The following is a 23,588-nucleotide window of genomic DNA, read 5'->3' as shown; positions in this document are numbered from 1 at the left end:
GGATAATTAGTACATTACCAGTGGACCTGAGGCCCCAGGGAGTCCTTGTTGTCCTGCTTCTCCTGGAGGCCCTCTGAGCCCCTAAACGCACAAGCACACCAAGTCAATTGGTATCACTTCTGAAGTTGTTTAATTGTTATTTTTACAGTACTGTACCGGAACACCCGCTGAGCCTCTTCTGCTACCAGGACCCTGAAAATAAAGATACAAATATCAACATAGAAAACAGGATTCTTAAGTTAATGCTTCTGTCTTATGTATCATAATAACATATTAACTTACTGGTCTGCCATTATCACCAATTTGGCCTGGAAGACCATCTGGACCTGCTTCACCCTGTTAAAAGAGTTGTTCCATTAACCAGAACAATGGAATAGATATAATTGATAACAAAAATAGTCAACAGGGATACAGTAAAATACAACTTCAACTTCACTGAATTAGTCAGGTCTTTGTTCAGTGATGCCTGTTTATCAGGTTGCAGCTATTAATACTCCTAGACATGTAAACTTAAAAATCTGAAGATGTTACTGTTAAGTGTCAGTTTGTACTGAAAGTAAATAATATCCCATACCTGTATGCCAGGACCACCGATGTCACCTTTAGGACCACGGACGTTGTTGTCCAATCCTGAACTTCCCTGATTATAATAAAATGGATTAACAGGGGTCAAAATTCAGCCAAACTCTACTGGAACATCTGCTGTATAAAATTAATCAGTGGCTGATCTTACACCTGGCTGTTATTTCCCATCAACAATGTCCCACGATTCACTATTTTGCTTTAAGACACTAAAGACATTCTTTGTCAAATTTGGTAACAAAAAAGAATGTTAGCTGCAAACGATTCTGAATTATGCATACTTGAAACAGATTTGAACAATCTGACCTGAACTGAATGATTTGCATTTGAAATCAATAAAAATGAAAAATCAGCATTTTAATGAATTCTTTACAGACAGTATGAACAGTGTATTGTCACCTGAATGAGTAATCTATTAAGATTTGTATGTGCAGGTAAAGCCTACTAACCGGATCTCCTCTCAGGCCTCGTTGTCCTGGGGTTCCAGGGCTTCCTCTGATACCTCTTGGACCCTGTGGTTTGCGCACAATGAAGATAATACATATGAATGAATCAATGAAATTCGAGCACTTGAGAGAGACTGGATCATGGTTGAGACATTTAGAGAAGAATATGTGTAACAGATTTTACTGGGTTTCCTGAATCTCCTCGCTCTCCTGCGCTTCCCGCTGCTCCAGTTACACCCTGAGAAATACAAACAATGAGACAAAAGTGCATCACTTCCACATTGTAAAAATAACGGCAAAAGTAGATATCAACACTTTCCAAACAAAATGTGAGATGTGCTTGCCGCCACAATACTTATTTTTATTTTAGTTCGCATTATATATATGTATTGACCTTCGATTACTCACTGGATGTTAGAAGTGCACCATAACTTTCTTACCTGTTCACCATCTACGCCATTTAAACCATCTTCTCCCTCATCTCCCTGAGTAAGAAGATTAAAGAAACTCAAGTCATTATTAAGAAAACAGCGGTTACATAACTTACATTAACAAGACGATGGATGCAAATAAGAAAGGAGACCGGAACACAACCTCAAAAAAACCACAGGCTAAAACAAACCTTTTCCAGATGACAATCAAAGACAGTAATAAAAACACAGATGCTGGGTAATAACTGCTATCTGGTAATAATTAGGTAGACACTTAATGATGTCTATAGCTATCTTCAAGTTATCTCGCTCTCCCCCTTAACGGTTAAATGTTTATGCAAACCTCAGTGTCCATAGCCTTATGAAAGTACTCACATTGTCGCCTCTGTAGCCTCTGCCACCCTGAAGAAATTAACAGCAAAAGATAAATGTTGCATTGTTTCAGCAAAAAAAAGTCACATTTACAATAAAAAAAGGTCTCAATAAGAGAACACATTGCATTGTTACCTTTACGCCTCTTCTTCCAATGCATCCCTGATGTCCTCGAGTTCCATTCAAACCATGAATTCCTCTTTCACCCTGAAACACATATACATTGCACATGAAAGTCATAGGATATCCGTTTTTTTTGTTTAGGTGCACTAAGTTATTTTGTCTTTAAAAAATAAGTTTGCACTAAATGTATAGAACTTCTCACAAATACACTACATTTGAATATATTTTAAAATGTCATTTATTTCTGTGACAAAGCTGAATTTTCTGGATCATTACTCCAGTCTTCAGTGTTACATGATCCTTCAGAAATAATTATAATATGCTGATTGGTGCTCAAGAAACATTTCTTATAATCAATCAAACAGTTAATATTTTTGTGGAAACAATGAGTTAAAAAAAAAATATATATATATATATATATATGATTCTTCGATGAATAGAAAGTTCAAAAGAACAGCATTTATTTGAAACTTATAACATCAGTATGTTATGACAACATATGTTTTAAATTGCTTTAACTCATCAAAATAAATAGGGCAATTTAACTTTTTTATAAGTTATACAAGATTCAACTCATTTTTTTTTTATCAAGTCAGTTTATTGTAATTTAAGTTGAAATGACATAAACATCCAAGCTGATTTTATTTAAAAATTCAAGGCAGCAACTTTTTTTATACAGTGAGTGTAACACCACTTTATAGACACAAACACCAGCAACAGTTCAAAGGGCATTGGAAAGTATCTTTCTTTGTCTCATGAAAGTCAATAAAAAATTGAAGAACTTACAGGCCCTCCTTCTTCTCCAGGGTAACCAGGAAGCCCATTCGGTCCACGTGACCCCTGATCAGCAGTACAGTAAGACAAATTAAACACTTATCTCCATTTTCAAATATTGTTCAGTAAATCTTCAGTAATAGATCTTCAGCTAATCACCTTCAACCCTGGACGGCCCTGATTTCCACGTGGTCCCTCGTGACCAGTGCATTTACACAACACGTTGCAGCACTCCCTTGAGACAACTGTGTCCTGCGAATTGTAAGAAAGTAAGAGAGAAACTGTGACTGTTGACATGTTAAAGAAGGCACTTGACATCCTGACATCTTTCTTCAGCACTCTTCTAAAACTCACAGCTGTTTCCCTTTCTTCTTAAAGAGCCTCACACTCCCACCCACAGGAAGCCATTTATTTACTCAGCAGTCAAACCATTGTTTTGATCTCTAAGGCAAACCATAAGGCAGCTAATGTCCTTCAATACTGTATATTTCATGTAACAAATAAGGCCAAAGAATTTCCCATAGCAGTAAAAATATGGCATTTAAATTGACTTACAATTTCCTTCTGCATGACATTGGCCACATTCTGCATGCCAATAGAGAGAAGCTGCTTGTAGCGCATTCCTCGACCAAACTCCAGTCTCTGCAGGTCAACAGTGTTTTTAAATCCATCCAGCGCCACAGTCAGCAGTGCTTTTACACCTGTGTATGTAACAAAGGGAATTTTCAGCATACATAATTAGCCTTTGATTTGAACCAGGCTCTTCTGGAAAAGTTTAACAAACTGTAACTGCACAGTATGAATTTGTTTTTGTTGAAAAGTTATTGTGCAAAGAGTTTCCAAAGAAATCAAAGGTTGTTTAGTCACTGTACCGCTTGTCTTGAGGTTCTTGACGGCAAGCAGAAGATCCTCAGCAGACTCATCCAACCCATCTGTAAAGATGATCAGCACCTAAGAAGAGAAATCAAAGAAAAACTTTCTTCCTTGAAGAAAATTCCAACTTTTTGAATATGAATATCCTTGTTGGTTCAAGCTGGTTTATAGTGGTCTGTCTGTCTGTCCATCTATCTATCTATCATAATGTCAATCAACGGCGTAACACTTTCAATTCCCGATATATCCTTATGTAATTATTACAACCTGTTCAATTAGATATAGTTGGTTTGGTTACTGCTGTTCTCACCTTTACATAAGAATTGGAAGCTCTGAACTTCTCCTCAAAAGAGCGTAGAAGCTGGGTGTTAAATTTGAGAGATTGGGAAGTCTGCAGTGTCATCACTTTTTGTACCACAGCTTCATTGTACTCTTCGAAAGAAAAATCATCCAGCTTCTTTCCACCAGCATCAACCAATCGGAAGCCTACGTTGTTATTGAGGGTTGGTTGGGTGATACAGCACAAGTTGTGCACAACTGAAATGTAACGGATGATCTCAGGCAGGTAGGCCTGCAGCTTTTTCTGGTCTCTAAAGATTGAGGGAGAACTTGAACCGGTGCGGGAGTTATCAAATCCGATGCCAATGTCAACAGTACAACCTAAACAAAGAGAAATGGAATTCATGTGTGATAAGGATAAGTTGAATGCTAATCAAAAGTTCATAAACCAATAATAATTTTCATGCCATGGCTTATAAATGGCTGATAATAAAGTTGTATCCTGTTTTGTCTACTTTAATCATAAATAAAACCTAAAAAACTTGAATCAATCATTCTAAATGCTACAAGTATATAGCAAATAGCAAAGATAATAGCAAAGGTAATCTAAAAGTAAAAATTGAACACACAAACATGCATAACATATAACCTGCATAACATATAACCAGTATGGGACAAATATACTGTGCATTCCTAGTTAGGTATTTCTCTTCAAGGTATATTCCAGATTATCAATTTAATATCACACATAGAAACACTGGGACCTCTACTCACTTGCTTGTTGGGGTACAGGTCCAGGAATACAAAGGGTATCAACAAATGTTGCTGTTGTCAGATTAAGGTAGTTGAAGTTCTGCACTTTGAATAACCTATCCGGTGACCCGGCAATATAACTGAGCTGTTGCATTGAGACAGCCCCAATTCCAATCACAAAAACATTAATGCGCAGGCGTCGGAGATTATCGGCTGCTTCGTTCACTCTGTCTGATGAAACGCCATCAGTGATGAGTACGAGATTCTGTGGAACGCCATTCTGTATGCGACTTCCTTTGCTTTCCTCGAAGAATTCCACAACGTTACCCAGAGCTTTTCCAATGCATGTCCCTTCTTTAATTTGCGTGATTTGTCGAATTGCTGATTTCAGCTCATCTGCATCTTTATACTCATTCAAGTAGAACTCTTTCTGATATAAGTTGCTGAACTGGGCTACACCGATTCTGAAAAGTTCTGGAGTAATACGGAGCTTGTCCACAACATTTAGCAAGAAACCAATCATAGTCACCCATGACTCCTCATTGATGCTTTCAGATCCATCAATCAGAAACACCAGGTCAGCGACCACGTTCTGGCATTCTGCAAGACAGAACAATCAAATGAGATGAGCCAATACTGATCATGTAGATAAATCTGAGATCTGACCAAGTCATTCACGTTCTTAAGGTCTGAAGAAAAAGCTTTCACCTGGTTTGGTTGCATTGCAGATGACACCTGAGATGTTCTTCTGCAGATCTTGAAGGGCCAGGTAATTATTAACACGGAAAACGTTGTTTTTGTTCTTGGTAATCATCTCCAGCTCACTATCTTGAGCTCTGGCCACTCCAATTCCATACACATTTATATGTTTGGCTGTTAACTCATCAGCCCGTGCACGTAGGTCTTCCCGGTCTCTAGCATCACCGTCCGTGATCACGAATAGCATCTGAGGGATGCCTCGTTTCTGGCGCCCACCATTTGCTTCATTGAAGTAAGCGAGCGAGTATCCAAGAGCTTTTGCTGTGTATCCGTTTCCAGGTGGGGACTGAATGGATGTTATAGCTTCCAGTACCTGACGTTTACTCATGTGCTGGTTTAAAGAGAATTGATTAGGAGTGTCGGAGTAGACAATAACGCCAATGCGAACTAGACTGTCCCCAATCTGTGTGCTGTTCACCACGGAAATTAAAAAGTTTTTAATGTTTTCAAAATCTTGAAAACGAATCCGTCTGGTGCACTGCACCAAGAAGATCACATCTGCCAACTGTGCGCTCTGACAACCTACTGGAAAAATTAGGGAAAAAATCATGTAATCTGGTCCAAGTTGGTTTATTCTAGTGCTTGCTTGATGCTGGTCATAGCTTTGTTGTTCAACAGCAAAATGTTTTAGTCAACCAAATTGGTTAAATTTGAGTGAAAACGGGTAACTAATGCGATGAAGAACTGCAATTCAAATATGAATTTAAGGAAGTAGAATTCATATAATTAAAATAAATATATAATTTTCAACTAGAAAAGGAAGGTTCATCAAGATAAACTTTGAATATTGGATTGGCAAAATCTTGTATGAAAGTTTAAAACTTAATTTATATACAAACATGTACGTTTGATAAACTTTCAATTCAACAATGTGAAAACCCTTAATTTCCCAAAATTATATTACCTGTTGCATTTCTTGTAATTTAAATCAGCAATTTCCACTTCCTCTCAATTCCATTCAAATTCTAATTCTAATTCAACTTCCTGTGGAATGCACATTCCAACTCATGTAATGAGAGAGAGCAATTCTAAATTTGACCAAACCCTGAATAAACAGCATACAAAACTTTTTTTTCAACAGGGATGTGCGGTAAATGTGGCATACAGTAACATTTTATGATTCACCTGTGTCAGGGCTGCAGAGCTTGAATTGGAGGTTTTTCTCAATGGACTGAAGTGCATCAAAATCCCTCTCCACGTACACTTTATCTTGAGTTCCACTGATTTCCCACAACTGTGTGGCGTTTATGCTGCCCACACCTATTGAGAAGATGGTGACACCCTTATCTCTGATGGCCTTGGCAGGTAAGGCGACAGCATCATGAGCGGCCCCATCTGTGATAACTATGAGGAACTGTGGGACATCAGGCCGACCGCCATTGGGTGCATCAAAATACTTTGAAATAAACTTGAGTGCTTCTCCTGTGTATGTGTTCCCTTCTAACTGTGTAATGTTGTTAATCGCTTCCTCTACTTCATCGTTGTTATAGAACCTATTCAGGGCAAATTGGTCCTGTGGTTTACTGCTAAACTGGACCACACCAATGTGCACATTATCTTCTCCGATGACAGTACCATTTACAACTTTGGTAATAAAAGTCTTCATTGATGTAAAATCTTGGCGGTGAATGCTAGTAGAACCATCAATCAAAAACATGATATCGGCCACCTTGTTCTTGCAGGCTAAAGAAAATAGAAAAGAAAAAAGAAAAAATTATTTACTTCACCAGTTTTTTCATCTTACTTCCCAGTAAATATATACCGTATAACATACTTAGAATAATAATAATAATAATTGAGAATAGAAATTGTATGAGATAAGACTGGTTGTCAAAGAATATACGCTACTATTCAAAATGTTGAGGTCGGTAGGATTTAAAAATGTTTTTACAGTAATTGGCTGCATTTATTTGATAAAAAATACTGCGAAAATAATATCATTCTGAAATATAATTGCAATTTAAAATACATTTTCTAATTTAAAACTAATTTCTAATTTTATTTTAATATATTTTAAAATGTAATTTATCCCTGTGATGGCAAATTAAAAGCTTAATTTTCAGCATCATTACTCTATTTTAGTATTTAGTGTCACTGTCACATGGTCCTTCAGAAATCATTATAATCATGGAACTTATTATTGTTTATACCGAAACCATTTAATTACGACTTTTTCCTCTGAATTCTTCTGTTCAAAAAAAGAACAGCATTATTTGAAATAGAAATTTTGTAAAAAATCTTTTGTACATTTACATTTAATCATTTAGCAGGTGCTTTTATCCAAAGGGACTTACAAATGAGGAGAAGGGGAGACAATAGAAGCAGTACAACTAACAATAGGACAACAATATGCAAGTGATATGACCCTTCCCAGTTTAGTCTAACGCAGTATATATATATATATATAAAAGATATAGAATAGAAGAGAAGTGAAAAGAAAGTGTTAGTATAAATGGATCAAGTGTTGAAAAATATGCATCTTCAGCATTTTCTTGAAAATGGCTACGGACTCAACAGCTCGGGTTGAGTTGTAACATTTGCAAATATCTTTACTGTCACTTTTAATCAATTTAATGCATCCTTGTTGAATAAAATAATTTATTTCTTTTTAAAAAGACCTCAAACTTTTGAAAGGTAGTGTATCTTTAATTAATCTTTTAATGTTTGTCAAAATTTAGCTTGTTTTAAACCAGTCACAAATAGATACATTTGCAGTATATCTATGACTGGTTAGTCTTACCCTCTTGTGAGCAAATATCTGTGACAAGTTCGCCCTTGAGGGCATTCAGGGCATCATAGTTGCTCACATAGAACTTCTTAGTTTCATCAGTCGTCATCTTCAAGAGCTCATCCTGGTTGGCATCCTTAACTCCAATGGCATAAACTGAAACACCTTGAGTCCTCAGCTCTGCCGCTGGTTCACTCACGTCATCTTGGGATTCCTTATCAGTTATGACAATGAGAATCTCCTGCACCTTAGCCGGACGGGACTCTTTAGCCTGATTAAAGAGATCGGCTACAAAAGTTAGTGCTTTGCCTGTCTCTGCGCCTCCATTGGGTCGAATGATGTTCATCACAGCTGCTTCTAAAGAGGCTCTGTTTTTGTGCTCTGTCAGGCTGAATTGTAGAGTCGGATCACGGTCGACTTTAGCAACTCCCACGCGAACTCGATTTGGTCCAATGTTGAATAATTGCAGAGAGCCTAGGATAAATTTCTTCACATCTTCGAAGTCGGCACGAGTGCTGCCAGAGTTGTCCAACAAGAAATAAATGTCTGCTTCCTCTGTGTTCACACATCCTAAAAGTGAGGATTAAATTACATGGAATTATAAGTAGGTGAAAGCAAAAGGCTTTTGCAGCATACAAAATTAATTTTTAAACTAAAGCATAACATTCAGCACAAGTTCTATAAAGTTAAGTGTATTGTAATATTAAAAATAATAATACAATCTTACAAACAATATAGTCTCCCCTAATCATTCCATAAAACGGTTGCAAAATACACAAAATTTAAAGAAGTCTGGCATACATTACCAGAGAGAAGTCTGGCGCTTCATTGGAAAATCAAGTTATGACATTTTTATTAAAAAATATGAGGTAAATACTCGTTTTTAATATATGCATGGATGAATCATTCAAAATAAGACGGATAACACAGATTTGGAAAATGATATTGCATAGTGTGAATTTTCATTTCATGCTGACCTTAACTAATCATCTTAACTAATTCATCAACCACTTACATCAAACAAACACATTGGTATGTCATGCTTCAGCAATGTATGAAGTTAAAGAGTAACATGCATGAAGAACTTTTAACTCATTACACATTTAACTCATTATCACACACTTACTTACGTATGTTTACCTTGTTTTAGGAGGAATCTATTGTTCTTGTCAAAACCTCGATTGACCACAACCTTACAAAGGCTCTTTCTGAGGCTTTTCTCCAGCGAACTAAGCATCTGAAAACTTTCCACATTGAACACAAACTGCCTTTCAGGGTAGGAGGCGATTTTTTTGAGCTCGTCCACACTAGCATTCTTCACCCCGAGGGCATAAACAGTGACTCCTGAGCGCCTCAGCTCAACAGCTGTGGCGGTGACATCGTCTTGTGACTCGCCATCAGTGACGACGACAGCAATCTGCTTCACACCAAGAGCTTTCCTGCTGCCCCTGTTCTTAGTGAACAGATTGTCCTTGGCAAACTTCAGGGCCGCACCAGTCGCGGTTCCTCCACCTCTGTATGGTATGATTTTAATATAGTTCAGAACATCATTCTTGTTTACAAATGTGTCCAAGTAGAATTCAGCACTGGGTCTGTCGTTGTAAAGTATCAATCCCACCCTCACACTGTCAGGGTTCATCTCTAGACCGCTAATTGTGCGGTGGAGGAAGCGTTTCATCAGTTCAAAGTTGCTTCTTTTGATACTACCCGATTCATCCACAATAAACACAATATCCGCCACTTGGGCTGATCTGCAGTCTGTTCGAAGACAATAACAATGCATTAATATATGTGAAATGGTGGAAAAATATTGTGGTAAAATTTAACAGTAATGAAAAAATGTCAGAGACGTTTTAAGGCTATGTTGAGAATACCATAGTATTCTTAATAATGCTGTGTAATTCTGTGTACACTGCACTGTTTTCGGTAAACAAGGTTTTCAGTTTAAGAAAATAAGCTACTATTGGATTTCAATTACTTTTCTCTGGCTGCGTCCAAAATCGCATACTCTCGAGTAGGTACTTAAAATCTGTACTACATCCGCCATGTTGTCATTATCATGTGACCTCCCAGCGTCAGTTACGTAACTTCACTGCCATTCACAAATACTCTTCCGTGGCCTCGTGGGATAGTAAAGTGTCCATCATATGCACATTTCAGAATCTCGCTGGAAGCAGTAAGTCATCCGGGTACTTTTTGCCAACTCTTTTATGAATACTGTGAATTTGGACATTCTCTTGTCACATACAGTACTGTTTTTCACCTACTACATAGTAGGGAAGTATGCGACTGTGGATGCAGCCATCAGCTCTGGAGTGTTACCACAGATTGACAGGTATATGCAACATAAGTTAAAGGAATAGTTTACCCAACAATTATAACTTTGTACTCACCCTCACGTTGTTCCAAACCTGTATGAGTTTCTGTCTTCTGCTGAACACAAAATAATATATTTTGAAGAATGTCAATAACCAAACAGTTGATGGGCCTATTTTTCCCTCCGTACTATGGAAGTCAATGGGGCCCCTCAACTGTTTTTTTTATCCATATTTTTCTAAATATATTTTGTGTTCAGCAGAAGAAAGATATTCATACAGGTTTGGAACAAGAGGGAGAGTAAATGATGACATAATTTTCATTTTTGGGTGAACTATCCCTTTAACGTTTTCTGGAAAATACAGAAGTTTGATGTGTGTTTATTATCGGATTGAACTGCAAAACATGGCTTGTCATGATCTTAACATGAGGGGACCCACCTTATGTAGACTAAAACAGCTTCTATGTCACTGATAATACAAAAAATATATATATATTCTTATGTGTCAATATTTCTTATGACAAACTTACTTAATGCACCTTTAAGAACCTATAATACATATAGTTCAAATAAAGGCAAACTAACCTCCTGTAACATTGAACGTTTCTTTTTCCTGAATCCTTTTTGTGATGTCTGAAGCAACAGCAAGAATATTCTGGTCAATCTGGAAAGTCGGTAGAGCAGGTGACAGGTAGTGTAAATTTGCTTTCAATCTGATATCAATAACGGTCACATCCCCATTCTTCATGGTTTGTATGGCCCTCACAGCGGAGTCGTTTGAGTTCCCTGTTCTCAGCACCAGCAGATACTGCTTGTTGCCTTTAGCAATTCTGCTGCCGGACGCAGTGTTAAGAAAGTGAGTGTGAACATAATCTATGGCTTTTCCTATTTTTCGCTCTCCGTTAGGCCTGGGCTCAAATTTATTTATGTACTCTATGGCTTCTTTCCTGGCTTGGTAGTCATTGAACAGAAACTCTTTGACAACGTTCTCGCCAAACTGAGCCAGAGCGATCTTATAAGATGCATCGCCCACATTGAGCTGCACAGCCAGTTGGGTTAGAAGTTCTCTTATCTCCTGTGTCTTCGCCTGGGCCGAACTATCCACCAGAACAAACACATCAGCAAACTTTGGGGCAAGAGCTGAAACAGACACACAATGATGAATTGACAATTATTTTATGTATTTGCACATATACAGTAAATACCTGAATATTAAATATATTACACAGTAAATTATTACAAATCAACCATCATCAGCAGTGATCATTTCCTAAGGGATAAGATAAAAGTCAATAAGGGGCCATTCACACAGAATGCTTTTTAAAACACGAGACACATTTGTGTGACACAACTTTGTGTCATGCACAAGGCAAGGCAAGGCAAGGCAAGTTTATTTATATAGCACATTTCATACACAATGGTAATTCAAAGTGCTTTACATAGAAGAAATTAAAATAATCAAAAGAAATAAGAATAATTAAAACAGTTTAGAGTAAAAAATAAAATAAAATAAAATACAGTGCAAACAGTCGGACGAACAGCGGCACAGTGCTCATTCAGTAAATGCAAAGCTAAACAGATGTGTTTTGAGTCTGGATTTGAATGTGACTACTGCAGGAGCACACCTGATCTCTTCTGGAAGCTGGTTCCAGCTGCGGCTGGCATAATAGCTAAAAGCGGACTCTCCTTGCTTTGAGTGAACCCTTGGTATTTCTAGTTGATGTGATCCTAATGATCTCAGTGATCTGTTGGGTTTATATTCAGTGAGCATATCTGCAATGTATTGAGGTCCTAGGCCATTAAATGATTTATATACCAGTAATAATACTTTAAAATCAATCCTAAATGTGACTGGAAGCCAGTGTAAAGACCTGAGGACTGGTGTGATATGTTCATATTTTCTGGTTCTGCTCAGGATCCTGGCGGCAGCGTTCTGTACGAGCTGCAACTGTCTTATGGTCTTTTTGGGAAGGCCAGTGAGGAGTCCATTACAATAATCCACCCTGCTGGTGATGAAAGCATGCACAATTTTCTCTAAGTCTTGACTGGAAACAAAGCATCTAATTCTTGCAATATTTTTTAGATGATAGTATGCTGATTTAGTTATTGCTTTGACATGACTACTGAAGCTAAGGTCTGACTCTAGAGACACACCAAGATTCCTGACTTGATTTTTAGTTGTTTGACCTCTAGAGTGGAGGTATGCATTCACCTTGAGAACTTCATCTTTGTTTCCAAACGCAATGACTTCAGTTTTGTCTTTGTTTAACTGAAGAAAGTTTTGGCACATCCAGCTGTTGACTTCATCAATGCATTGGAACAGGGAGTCAATGGGGCTGTAATCGTTAGGCGATAGGGCTAAGTAGATCTGTGTGTCGTCTGCATAGCTGTGGTAAGAGATTTGGTTCTTTCTCATTATTTGGCTCATTGGAAGCATGTACAGGTTGAATAGGAGTGGCGCAAGAATTGAGCCTTGAGGAACTCCGCATGTCATGGATGTCCACTCAGACTTATGGTCTCCTATACTCACATAATAACCTCTCGCTTCTAAGTATGACCTGAACCATTTTAGGACTATCCCAGAAAGACCCACCCAGTTTTCCAGCCTGTCAAGAAGTATGTTGTGATCAACAGTGTCAAATGCAGCACTGAGGTCGAGTAGTACCAGCACTGATATTTTGCCTGTATCAGTATTTAAGCGAATATCGTTAATTATCTTTATGAGCGCTGTCTCTGTGCTGTGATGCGATCGGAAACCAGATTGAAAATTGTCAAAGTATCCATTTGAGCTTAAGAATTTGTTCAGCTGATTGAAAACAACTTTTTCAATGATCTTGCCAATGAAAGGAAGATTTGAGATCGGTCTATAATTGCTTAATATAGTCTTATCAAGATTACTCTTTTTTAGGAGGGGTTTGACAACTGCAGTTTTCAGGGAGTTTGGAAAACTTCCAGAGAGAAGTGAGGCATTTACCACTTCTAGGAGATCTGCTTCTAAGCTGTTTAACACACTTTTGAAGAAAGATGTGGGAAGAGCGTCAAGGGCGCAGGTTGATGTTTTAAGGTGCTGTACGGTTTCTTCCAAAATTTTGCCATCAATTTCTTTGAAATCAGACATAGTAACTACTTTCTCAGGTTGTGGTCTGATCTGTCTGACCCCAGTGCAACTCAAGGATGTGCTGATCACCTTTCTGATATTATTGATTTTCTCAGAGAAGAAAGAAGCAAACTCACTGCACTTGCTGTCTGAGAGCATTTCACTGGGAATCTGGCTCGGGGGGTTTGTTAATCTCTCTACAGTAGCAAAAAGAGTGCGTGTGTTGTTTAAGTTGCTGTTAATAATATTTGAGAAGAAAGTCTGTCTAGCTTTGCCTAGTTCCATATTGAAAGCATGGATGGTGTCTTTGTAGATGTTATAATGGACTACAAGTTTTGTCTTCCGCCACATGCGCTCTGCTTTTCTGCATTGTCTTTTCATATTTTGCACTGCTGTTGAGTTTCTCCAGGGTGCCTTTTGTCTACCACTCTTCCTGACCTTCACAGGAGCAATATCATCAATTACACTTTTAACTTTTGAGTTAAAAGAATCAAGGAGAAAATCAACAGAGTCAGCAGATATGCTTGGTGTTAAAGATATAGCCTTCATAAATAGTACACTAGTGTTCTCATTTAAGCATCTCTTCTTGACAGACACAGATCTAGCTTCAATGGCAGGAGAGATCAATATATCAAAGAAAATACAGAAATGATCAGACAGTGCTACATCCTTAATAACAATCGATGAAATGTTTAGACCCTTACTGATAAGTAAATCTAGAGTGTGTCCACGATTGTGTGTCGGTCCATGTACATGCTGAGTCAGATCAAAAGTTTTTAAAACAGTTTTGATTTATTTTGCCATATTGTTTTCTGCATTGTCTATGTGGATGTTGAAATCTCCGGCAATAGCAAAACAGTCAAACTCTGAGGAAATGGTTGATAACAGTTCTGTAAAATCCTCAGCAAAGGCTGAAGAGTATTTTGGAGGCCTGTAAACAATTATAAGTAAAATGCGTGGAGCACCTTTTAACACAATACCCAGATATTCAAAAGACGGGTAATTACCAAATGATATTTGCTTACATGGATAGACATCTTTAAAAAGAGCAGCTACTCCCCCACCTCTCCTACCCGCTCTGCAGACACTCATAAAAGTAAAGTTAGGAGGGGATGTTTCATTGAGGACAGTTGCACTGCAGTTGTCTTCTAGCCAAGTTTCATTTAGAAACATAAAATCCAGGTTGTATGTGGTTATTAAGTCATTGACTAGAAGTGATTTATTTTTAAGTGAGCAGATGTTTAAGAGTGCTAACTTAACAGTCTTACTTTTTGTCCGCACAGCAGTCTTAGTTTGGCGTGTAATAGGCACCAGATTAGATGGGTTTGCTGTACGGCTTTTGAAGGCCTTAGACTTTCTATCATGTAATCGAACAGCAATAGAGAAAGATACAGGCACACAGGGTTCCCGCTTGTTCTGTAAACATTTGAGAAAGTTACTGTTATCATAGCGGGGACCCGACACATATCAATGAGAGCTGGTATCAGTTGTTTTTAGTTCACCTCGAGCAGAAGGAGGAGGGTGTGAGCCCTGTCGTTGTGGCAGAGCCCGAAGAACTCTTGCAGGAGGGGGGGGAGGGCGAGCGGGGCCAGCTGGCTTTGGTGGTTTTGGGGCCTGCCGTTTTTTGGTTGATATCTGGGGGCTCGCAAAAGAGTGTGATAGTTTGGTTCCAGCAAAGACCAGTTTTTCCATTTTCTCTGAGAAGCCCAGAAGTGGAGATGCTGGAGATAGAGATAGCGTGTCTGGTGAGAGGGGCTGTTGTTGTTCTGGTGTTATCGGAGGCTGTAATATGCTGTCCTGGTTTCCCTGGCTGTTTTCCAGGAAGTCGTCCTTGGGTGTTGAATCTTGGAGCAGTTCTAGTATGTCACAGTCTGTCTGTGGGCAGGGCTCAGCTGAGATTGTGTCCGTGAGCAGAAGTTGTTGTGGCTGAGTGGTGTTATCATTGTCCTTGTGTGACGTGTCAACCGCATGTCCATTCAGGTGCTGGAGTGAAGTCCTGTGGTCATTCATACTGTGTCCAGGTGTGTGTGTGCCATTCAGGTTGAGTGGATTGGCACACACTGCAGAAGGATGATTGAGGGAGAAGTAGATATTGTCCTTTAGCACTCTTGAACCAAGTTTGTTTGGGTGGAGGCCGTCCTGTTGGAACAGTTGCCTCTGACTCCAGAAAAGATTGAAGTTGTCAATGAAGTTCACTCCTTTTATATTGCAGGTTTTTTGGAGCCATGTATTAAGCCCAAGCAACCGTGAAAACCTGTTTGTTCCTCTTGCTGGGAGTGGTCCACTGATGAATGTTTGTACTTTCAGTCTTTTAAGTGTTTCAAGAAGTTCATTGAAATCCTTCTTAAGGAGTTCTGACTGCTCTTTATGAATATCATTTTTCCCCACATGAATGATGAGTCGATTTGCAGTCTTATGTTTCATCAGAATGTTCTCAAGTTCCCTGTTTACATCAGAAGTTGTTGCTTGTGGAAGGCAGCACGTAGTTGTATCTCTGCTACTAGTGTGTCGGATAATTGAATCACCCACTATCAGAGTCGTGTGCTCGGCTGCGCTCTGAGCTCTGTGCCGCTGTCTGCTCGACCTTGAGCGCAAGTTAGCATCAGTGTTAGCTACTGGCTTATCCAGTCTGTGTTCGATCACGTTTGGAGATTCCTCATTTACATTCATTAATACTTCAAATCTGTTCTCAAGATGTATAGGCGGTGGTAGGAGACCAGTGTTTGCAATCCTTGTCAGAGCCGTATCTGGGGTAGAGGATGCTATTGCGGCAATATGTGATACTCGTGACAATCTGATGTCTCGGGTGCCTTTGGGTCTCGCTCCCTGTGTGTGCCATCGATTTGTAAGTCGATCGGCTTGTTTCTCTACACTCAGTATAGCCTGTTGAGGAGCAGTAGATTCATGGGGCTCACCTGCTGTATGCTGAGGGCGTCCATGACGGAGCTCTGTTGTGTGTTCCGTCTGGTTTGGTGGTCCCGCAAATAACTTTGTTTCAAGAACTGCAATCCTTTGCAAAAGTCTGTGGCAGTTAGTGCAGCAAGTAGATTCCAGAAGAGGCATTTTCTCTTATCCTTATGCAGTTGTGTTTTCTCTTCCCCGGAATGTAAGCTTTCAGTGGGAGGCTGGTCGAATAAAATAATTCAGCTTTTTTGTAGTAATCCAAGCGTTTGAGCACTGTGCTGATTTGCTGAGGTTAAAATTAGTTGATAAAAGAAGATAAAATATAAAAAAATATAAAAGCGATAGAGCAAAGCGCGGAGCAGTAAGCAAGAGCGTCCGAACAGTAGCTGAGCACAAGATGCTGCAGACATGGGACGTGAGCACAAAGTCAAACAAGTCTGTCTAGTCTAGTGCATAAAACATGGAAAAGCCACTCACCTATCAATCATCTACCGTTATTATTATTTTTTTAAATCTAAGTTTATTTTTGGCCTCTTTAAGTACTGAGCATGGTTCATCGGCATGCTTGATGTAAACTTAGATGCAAAATGATGCATCGTCATAATATTAGGAATGTCTAAGCTACGTGAATGGCTGTATTGACGATCACAGAATCATTCCATTTCACTGCACTACTTTTTTATTGCTTTTTTATGGAAACGCGCTAGATGAACGTGTTTGCGCTTGCGTCTCGCATGTTTTACAGCATTTAATGCAGGAAACGGCGTTCTAAAAATGTAGCGCTGAAGTTAAAGGAAGTTCAAATTTTAAAAAACAGGTGAATGGTCCCGAATGGTGCCGCACCCAAGGGACACCTAAGATTACATCTTGTAAAAAGAGGCATATTAGGTTTGAAATACTGAAGTTACTAAAACCAAAATTTAAATTTAAAGCTATTTAGGAATATAAAAAAAAACGAATAAAACATTTATAAACAAAATGACTGAAATTTTAAATATTAATAAATACTATAATATGATATAATTGATACAAGGATTTTACATGACTCCACCACCACCAGACAAATTTAGATATCAGGTGTAAACAGGCTTGTTGACTTTTACGAACAGAGCTTCAAAACTTGACTTACCTTTCCCCTGATCCCTCATCAAGATACAGACCGTCTCTTTCATGGTGGTCGTCAGTCCTTGCAGTGCTCGGTAATTGTCGATATTAACCACAAAACGCTCAGGTGGGCTGTTGGCGATTGCCTTCAATTCAGTCGTATTGGTGGCACCAACAGCAATAGCAAAGATGATAATACCCTTCTGTCGCAGATCTCCGGCAGGTACATTTATATCATCGGCTGAGTCTCCATCTGTGATCACCACAACAATCTGAGGCACTTTTTCATTGATACGGCTTCCACCTGCACTCGTGAAATAACTGTCCTTAAGGAAATTCATGGCTTTTCCCATAAACGTGCCTCCTGTTCGGTATGGAATGTTATCTATTTTCTTAATCAGCTCTGCTTTGTTTGCATAGTCCCCCAGCAGAAACTCTTTGTGGGGATCGGTGTTGAATTGAACAAGGCCAACTTGTACATTTTTAGTGTCAATATCCAAACCATCCACAAAAGTGTGCATGAACGTCTTAATCTCCCGGAAGTCTCGAGTAGCGATGCTGCTAGAACTATCCACGAGGAATACAATGTCATAAGCCGGTTTGTCATCCAGGCATCCTATCAATGAGAGTACAATAGACAACACATGACAATCTAGACATATATAATGGTCATAAACGACAAAAATGTAATTCTGGGGGTCAGGAAGATTTTAATGCTTTTGAAAGAAGTTTATGCTCACCAAGACTGCATTTATTTGATCAAGAATGCTGTAAATACAGTAATATTATGTTATTCTATTATTGCCATTTAAATATTATATATTATCAATGTTAAAAACAGTTGTGCTGCTTAATATATGGGAACCATTTTTTGATCAGCAAAGAACAGCATTTATTCCGAATAGAATTTGTTTCGTAAAACTGTTGAAATAATTTACTGTCACTTTTAATAAATTAATTGCCATGAAATTGCAGCCTTGCTGAATAAAATAATTAGTTTCATCCAAAAAGAAAAATATTACTGACCCCGAACTTGAACTGTAGAATAAATATGATAAAAATAATCACAAATGATTACATAAATGATTCTCTAACGGGTAAAAAACACTAAAGCACAAAACATGCAGAATTAGTATCTAGCATGTGGGCTTTTGGCCATAACAGTCTATCCAAAAAGTGACTAAAATTATTTTGTACTCCTTAAGAAGTCTTAGAAAAATTATTCCTTTTTTAAAGAACAATAATAGCCATAAACAAGCCTTTTTGTTATATATTTTAATTATAACAACATAGTTTGCCTCATATAGTTCTGTAAATCATAGCATGCATTTTTGTGGAAAGTGTTTACCTGTTTCCTGTGCAGTGCTATTGTGTAGGATACATGATGTAATGAACAAAACAGAAAGAAATGTCAATGTCTTCCCCATTGTCTAAGCGCGTCCCGAAAGCCTTAACAGAAAAAGGAAAAAAAAGATATAAATTTAGCATGATAATTCCAGTAAATTCAGTAATACCTGATGACCCCTAACTTGTGCAAGGAGTCCCCTGAAGAAACAAATGAACAAAACAAATGTGAATCTAATTGAAGAAACACAGAATCAGTCAGAGAAATACAGCAGAAAGATAAAACTATTCCTTAAAATACATACTTTAAAACAAGGAGCAATAGCAACAGTAGGCTATGTATTATTACAGTAAATAATGATATTCAATTATAGATTAGAAATCTTCAAAATGTCATTTTATTAATGGAATCATTAAAGAAATCAAATAATAAATTCTATGAGATAATAAGTTCCCAGATCACTACAGTGTCAAAAAATTAGATCCACTACTCACTAATTCTTCTGATTGAATAAATGGCACAAATGGAGATATTCAGATAAAAATGTCAAAATGAAGAAAAGCATAACCATTTTGCTGAAATAAAATGTCTGTCAGTTTGTCTGCTACCCAAAGGAATGGAAAACATAACAACGTCAAAATATAAATGATCTATAGGTAAACAAATGTGTTTCTTTCTTCCTGTTAAGAAATGTTTGTGTTGGACTGACAGCATAGAGCATGTTCCACACAATAACCAGCTGTGAAATTTAAGGTCAACTAAGGGCCTGTCTAGACCATCAAGCTCTCATAGCCCAAGAGCCAATCTCTTTCATGTGGTAAGAAGAAAGGAATACCAATAATTTCATGGCATGAAGAACACAACCTCAAACCTATAAAGACCCAACAACCACATAAATGTCAGACTTCCCATAGCCGGGGAATGTAACGATTTCAATAGCTAAGATTTTGTCTTATTGTGTTAAGCAAAAAAATCACATCTAATCTGTATTCTGCTTCTTTTCTCCAACACACACATGAGAGACACATGGTGCCCATATCAGTTCCAGTCACTCTAACAAAGGCAACTTGCTTTATTACTAAATTCTTTAACAGAACTCTTTCATTAAGAATTTCCTCCAGTATTTCCAAATACAGCCCTTGACTATTTTTCATATCTTGTGTTTTCCAACGTTATTACTTCCTATACCAGGAGTAGACAACAGGGGCACGTGGAGCATTAAGATTAAGAAAGATTAAAATTTTATGTATTAAGGGCCTGGTTTCACAGACAGGGCTTAGATTAAGCCAGGATTAGGCTTTAGTTTAGTTAGGACATTTAAGTAGCTTTTATAAATGTGTCTATATAAAAACATTACTGGTGGGTGGTGGCGTGGATCTTGTCCATTGTTTTGAATGTCAAAACAATGGCAGGCACTGACATATTTTAAGATCTGTAAGTGCAAGTTGCTTTCAGATAAAACATGCATTGGGACTAGGCTTAAGCCTTGTCGGTGAAACTGGAGGTACTATATGTTTTTTATTTAGTTGTTTGGTTGTTTGTTTGTTTGCCTGCCAAACAACTTCTTTCAGTAATCTTTCAGCATCACACTGCCTGTTTAATTCATTTATGGTGCAGTTGCTTTTATGTGGTCTGCTGTTCTTGAAAGACTTAGCTCCAAAGAAGAGGAAGATTTAAGAACACTTCCGACAGATTTCGTTTTTTTTTTTTTTTTTTTTTTTTTTTTTTTTTATAAAAGCAAAAAGGTTTTTTTTGTCACAAAGCAATTTTATCTTAATTATTTTAATAACTTACTTAACTTAGATACAAACATACTTATTTTACTTTTATTGTAATAAAATCTGCAAAATAAGGTCTGCAGCATGTTCAGATTCCAAATTCTTCTTTTATCATTTTGACTTTGAGTTGCTGGAATTCACTACAAACTGTTGTAACCACACTAACCCACACCCTAGCTCATGACGGAGTACGGCACAGTGATCAAAATAAAATGTAATTTTTTTATGGGTGTTTTATACCAAGTCAACAGTTTTGATAAGAAGATTTGGAAATAAAAACAAATATTATCCAAACTTAAGTTTCAATATGGAGTTTTAAACCCTTAAGCAATATATTGAGTGAAAAACCTTTTGTGAGGCCCATATGTTTTAACAGGAAAGGGGGATCAAATTATGTTCACATGGAAGTAATTAAACTGTGAAGAGAGAGTTGACAAATTGAGAAAACCAAAGCCAAAGGCCATGTAGGTCCCTTCATTGAGGCAAATCTTTGAGTGCACGTTTATTTCAAGCTTGTTTCCTGCCGTGTGATCTCAGAAGTCATGGCATGTTCGACACAAATATTCTAAAGACAACAATTCAAATGGATAAAATACTCTGTTGATCATCCCATTACAATATTTCACTAATCTGAGCAACTGAAACCATAGATGGCTTTTTGAGATTATAATTTTTTATTTTTTTTGGAAAGGACTGTTTATAGAAAGTCCCTCATCATGATGTTATTATGTATTATTTATTGATTGATTTTAAGTCCTAAATTGATTTTGGAGATGCCACTAGATCAGACATCAAAAACCACTATGCATGCCACCACTGGAACAAGGAAAATAAACATTGGCAGGCACACAAGTAAGGGAGAGACAGGAATATTATGCCAATACGCTACAGCTGTATAATATAAACAATATGGATGAAGGCACACGAGAATACAAAGAAAAATGTATGTCAAAACCAAACTTGCCAACTCCATGCACATCTGACTCTGATTCAACCTTGGTAATGGTGCAATCTGGACATCGGCCAGGATTGTATTCCCCAAAGGCAAACGTTCAATTACTGACAGACATGTGGCAATGCACAACACATCTTATATAGTAAACATATGGCTTTGATGCTCTCTTCAAATTACTAATGACCCATGTGCATGTAACAGCCACATATGTTACATATAAACAATCCATGGTGCTGTGTTTTTTGTGTGTTTTTTATGATCAAGCATGATGACAGAATAGAGCATATGGATATGATCATCTCTAACTAAATATGCAGATGTGCAATTCTGTTGAGTTCTAAAATAGGTAATTTTTTTTGGCCTACATACACCAAATTAAATAGGCCTAACTAACTAACAGACACCTTAGAAGGCCCTCTGAACACTCATTAGGATCATTCTAGTCACCACTCAGAATAACAAGCCTAACAAATGAAGAATATATTTCATATGCGAGGAGCTTCGGTCGTTTGCCTCAGTAACTGTTGCAACAACATTTCATTTCCCCCTCATTTCCAAATCAGACCAGGCCCCTATCTGATTGGCGGCACTGCAATCTTTCAAGACTGAAGGAAATTCCTAATGGAATATCTTAGAGCATTCCTGAACAAGCAAATACATTATATTCATGGAGAAAAAGATGAGGACATTGAGGACTTACAGAACAATATGTTACATATAATGTGTGTGTGTGTGTGTGTGTGTGTGTGTGTGTGTGTGTGTGTGTGTGTGTGTGTGTGTGTGTGTGTGTGTGTGTGATTTAAATTTTATTAACCACATTCAACAGAGCTAAACCGTTTCCAGTAGTATTTTCCCCAATTCATCACAACATTTGTTAGTTTTATTAGTTAGCGCCGTAGACGTTAATTGAACGCAAATGTTTCATTAGCCTACATTAGGCTATAGTAGCTATATTTCTACCATTTCCCATTTTTTAAAAACTATTTTTCCTTGTCTGCTGCCTTTCACGTCATAAATCATATTTGAAGACCCCTCAAAAAACGGACAAGGGTTATAAAAACTGGTTATGGGTCATAACCTTTACAAAGAAGTATTTAGCCTAACTGCCGAAAAGATTGCAATTTTTATTATACGAGTAGCTATATAACCCTAACTCCCGAAAAAGAAACATTGCCACATATTTAAACATAATTTTAAATAAAAACAAATGCCAACAGAGAGAGCTTCACACTGATATAACCTGAACACGTTTCCAACGAGTTTCCTTAAACTCTCGCATTTCTTAGCCTTCTCCACACACCACACAACACCGCAACTCTTATTAAAAACTGTTTTTAAACAACACAATGATGTAAGCTAGCTTAATGCCTCTACATACAAGAATAAATCGCGTGTACTCACTGTGCATCTGTCGGAGCACGAGACAACAATCCTGCACGAGCACATCTGTACATTTATGTGTGCGACCACTCCTCAGTGAACCGCCTTCCCCCCGCCATATCTTCATTTTTTCATGCATTAGTTCATTTCTACACTGAGTTGAAGTTCTAAAACATGTTTCAAGTGTAATAATATTTTCAAACTTCAAATACAAACTTTCAAATATCCCATGCATCAACGTTTTTAATTCGTTTCTATAGGGCTCAGAGCAGAACATTACAACAGTTAACACCTTTTAATGTTTACATTTCATTTTATGAGCTGTGAAAATCCAACTGACCAAACAATAAAATAAATATTAAAATACATTTGTAATTTTACCTTACAAACAATATTATTTAATGATGTAAGATTATATTGAATTAGCCCATCAACATTCATTATAGACCCCATGACATCAGAATTGGAGTAGGCTACCTTGTAATCCATGTATTAGAGAAGTTTTACCATTCTGTACTGTGCCATTGCTCCGATCCAGCTGCATTTGAGTTTGCAATGGGAAACTTTAACAGCGACCTATTAAGAATA

At 37.7% G+C, this 23,588-nt stretch overlaps 1 protein-coding gene across 3 annotated transcripts in view; it reads right to left on the bottom strand.

Annotated features, from left to right (window-relative positions):
* col6a4a (collagen, type VI, alpha 4a) overlaps window positions 1-23,084 on the bottom strand; it is a 32,996-nt gene extending 9,912 nt beyond the window's left edge. For all 3 annotated transcript variants that reach the window (XM_079624646.1, XM_079624647.1, XM_079624648.1), the window contains exons 1-23: window positions 23,022-23,084; window positions 18,891-18,991; window positions 17,568-18,158; window positions 11,023-11,577; window positions 9,261-9,878; window positions 8,133-8,690; window positions 6,518-7,075; window positions 5,342-5,917; window positions 4,655-5,233; window positions 3,912-4,261; window positions 3,601-3,679; window positions 3,284-3,429; window positions 2,888-2,980; window positions 2,741-2,794; window positions 1,967-2,038; window positions 1,835-1,861; window positions 1,469-1,513; window positions 1,213-1,266; window positions 1,032-1,094; window positions 575-640; window positions 283-336; window positions 157-192; window positions 19-81 (exon numbers count right to left, since the gene is read on the bottom strand). In XM_079624646.1, the coding sequence (XP_079480772.1) occupies window positions 19-81; window positions 157-192; window positions 283-336; window positions 575-640; window positions 1,032-1,094; window positions 1,213-1,266; window positions 1,469-1,513; window positions 1,835-1,861; window positions 1,967-2,038; window positions 2,741-2,794; window positions 2,888-2,980; window positions 3,284-3,429; window positions 3,601-3,679; window positions 3,912-4,261; window positions 4,655-5,233; window positions 5,342-5,917; window positions 6,518-7,075; window positions 8,133-8,690; window positions 9,261-9,878; window positions 11,023-11,577; window positions 17,568-18,158; window positions 18,891-18,969 (5,316 nt within the window). In that variant the 5' untranslated portion in view covers window positions 18,970-18,991; window positions 23,022-23,084. The remainder of the gene's footprint in view (window positions 1-18; window positions 82-156; window positions 193-282; window positions 337-574; window positions 641-1,031; window positions 1,095-1,212; window positions 1,267-1,468; window positions 1,514-1,834; window positions 1,862-1,966; window positions 2,039-2,740; window positions 2,795-2,887; window positions 2,981-3,283; window positions 3,430-3,600; window positions 3,680-3,911; window positions 4,262-4,654; window positions 5,234-5,341; window positions 5,918-6,517; window positions 7,076-8,132; window positions 8,691-9,260; window positions 9,879-11,022; window positions 11,578-17,567; window positions 18,159-18,890; window positions 18,992-23,021) is intronic.
* Between the last annotated feature and the right edge of the window lie 504 nt (window positions 23,085-23,588).

Source organism: Phoxinus phoxinus, assembly GCF_949152265.1.
Source record: "Phoxinus phoxinus genome assembly, chromosome: 10".
Lineage (NCBI taxonomy): Eukaryota > Metazoa > Chordata > Actinopteri > Cypriniformes > Leuciscidae > Phoxinus > Phoxinus phoxinus.
Note: the sequence above shows the minus strand (reverse complement) of the source record. Positions and strands in the feature narration are given on the sequence as shown.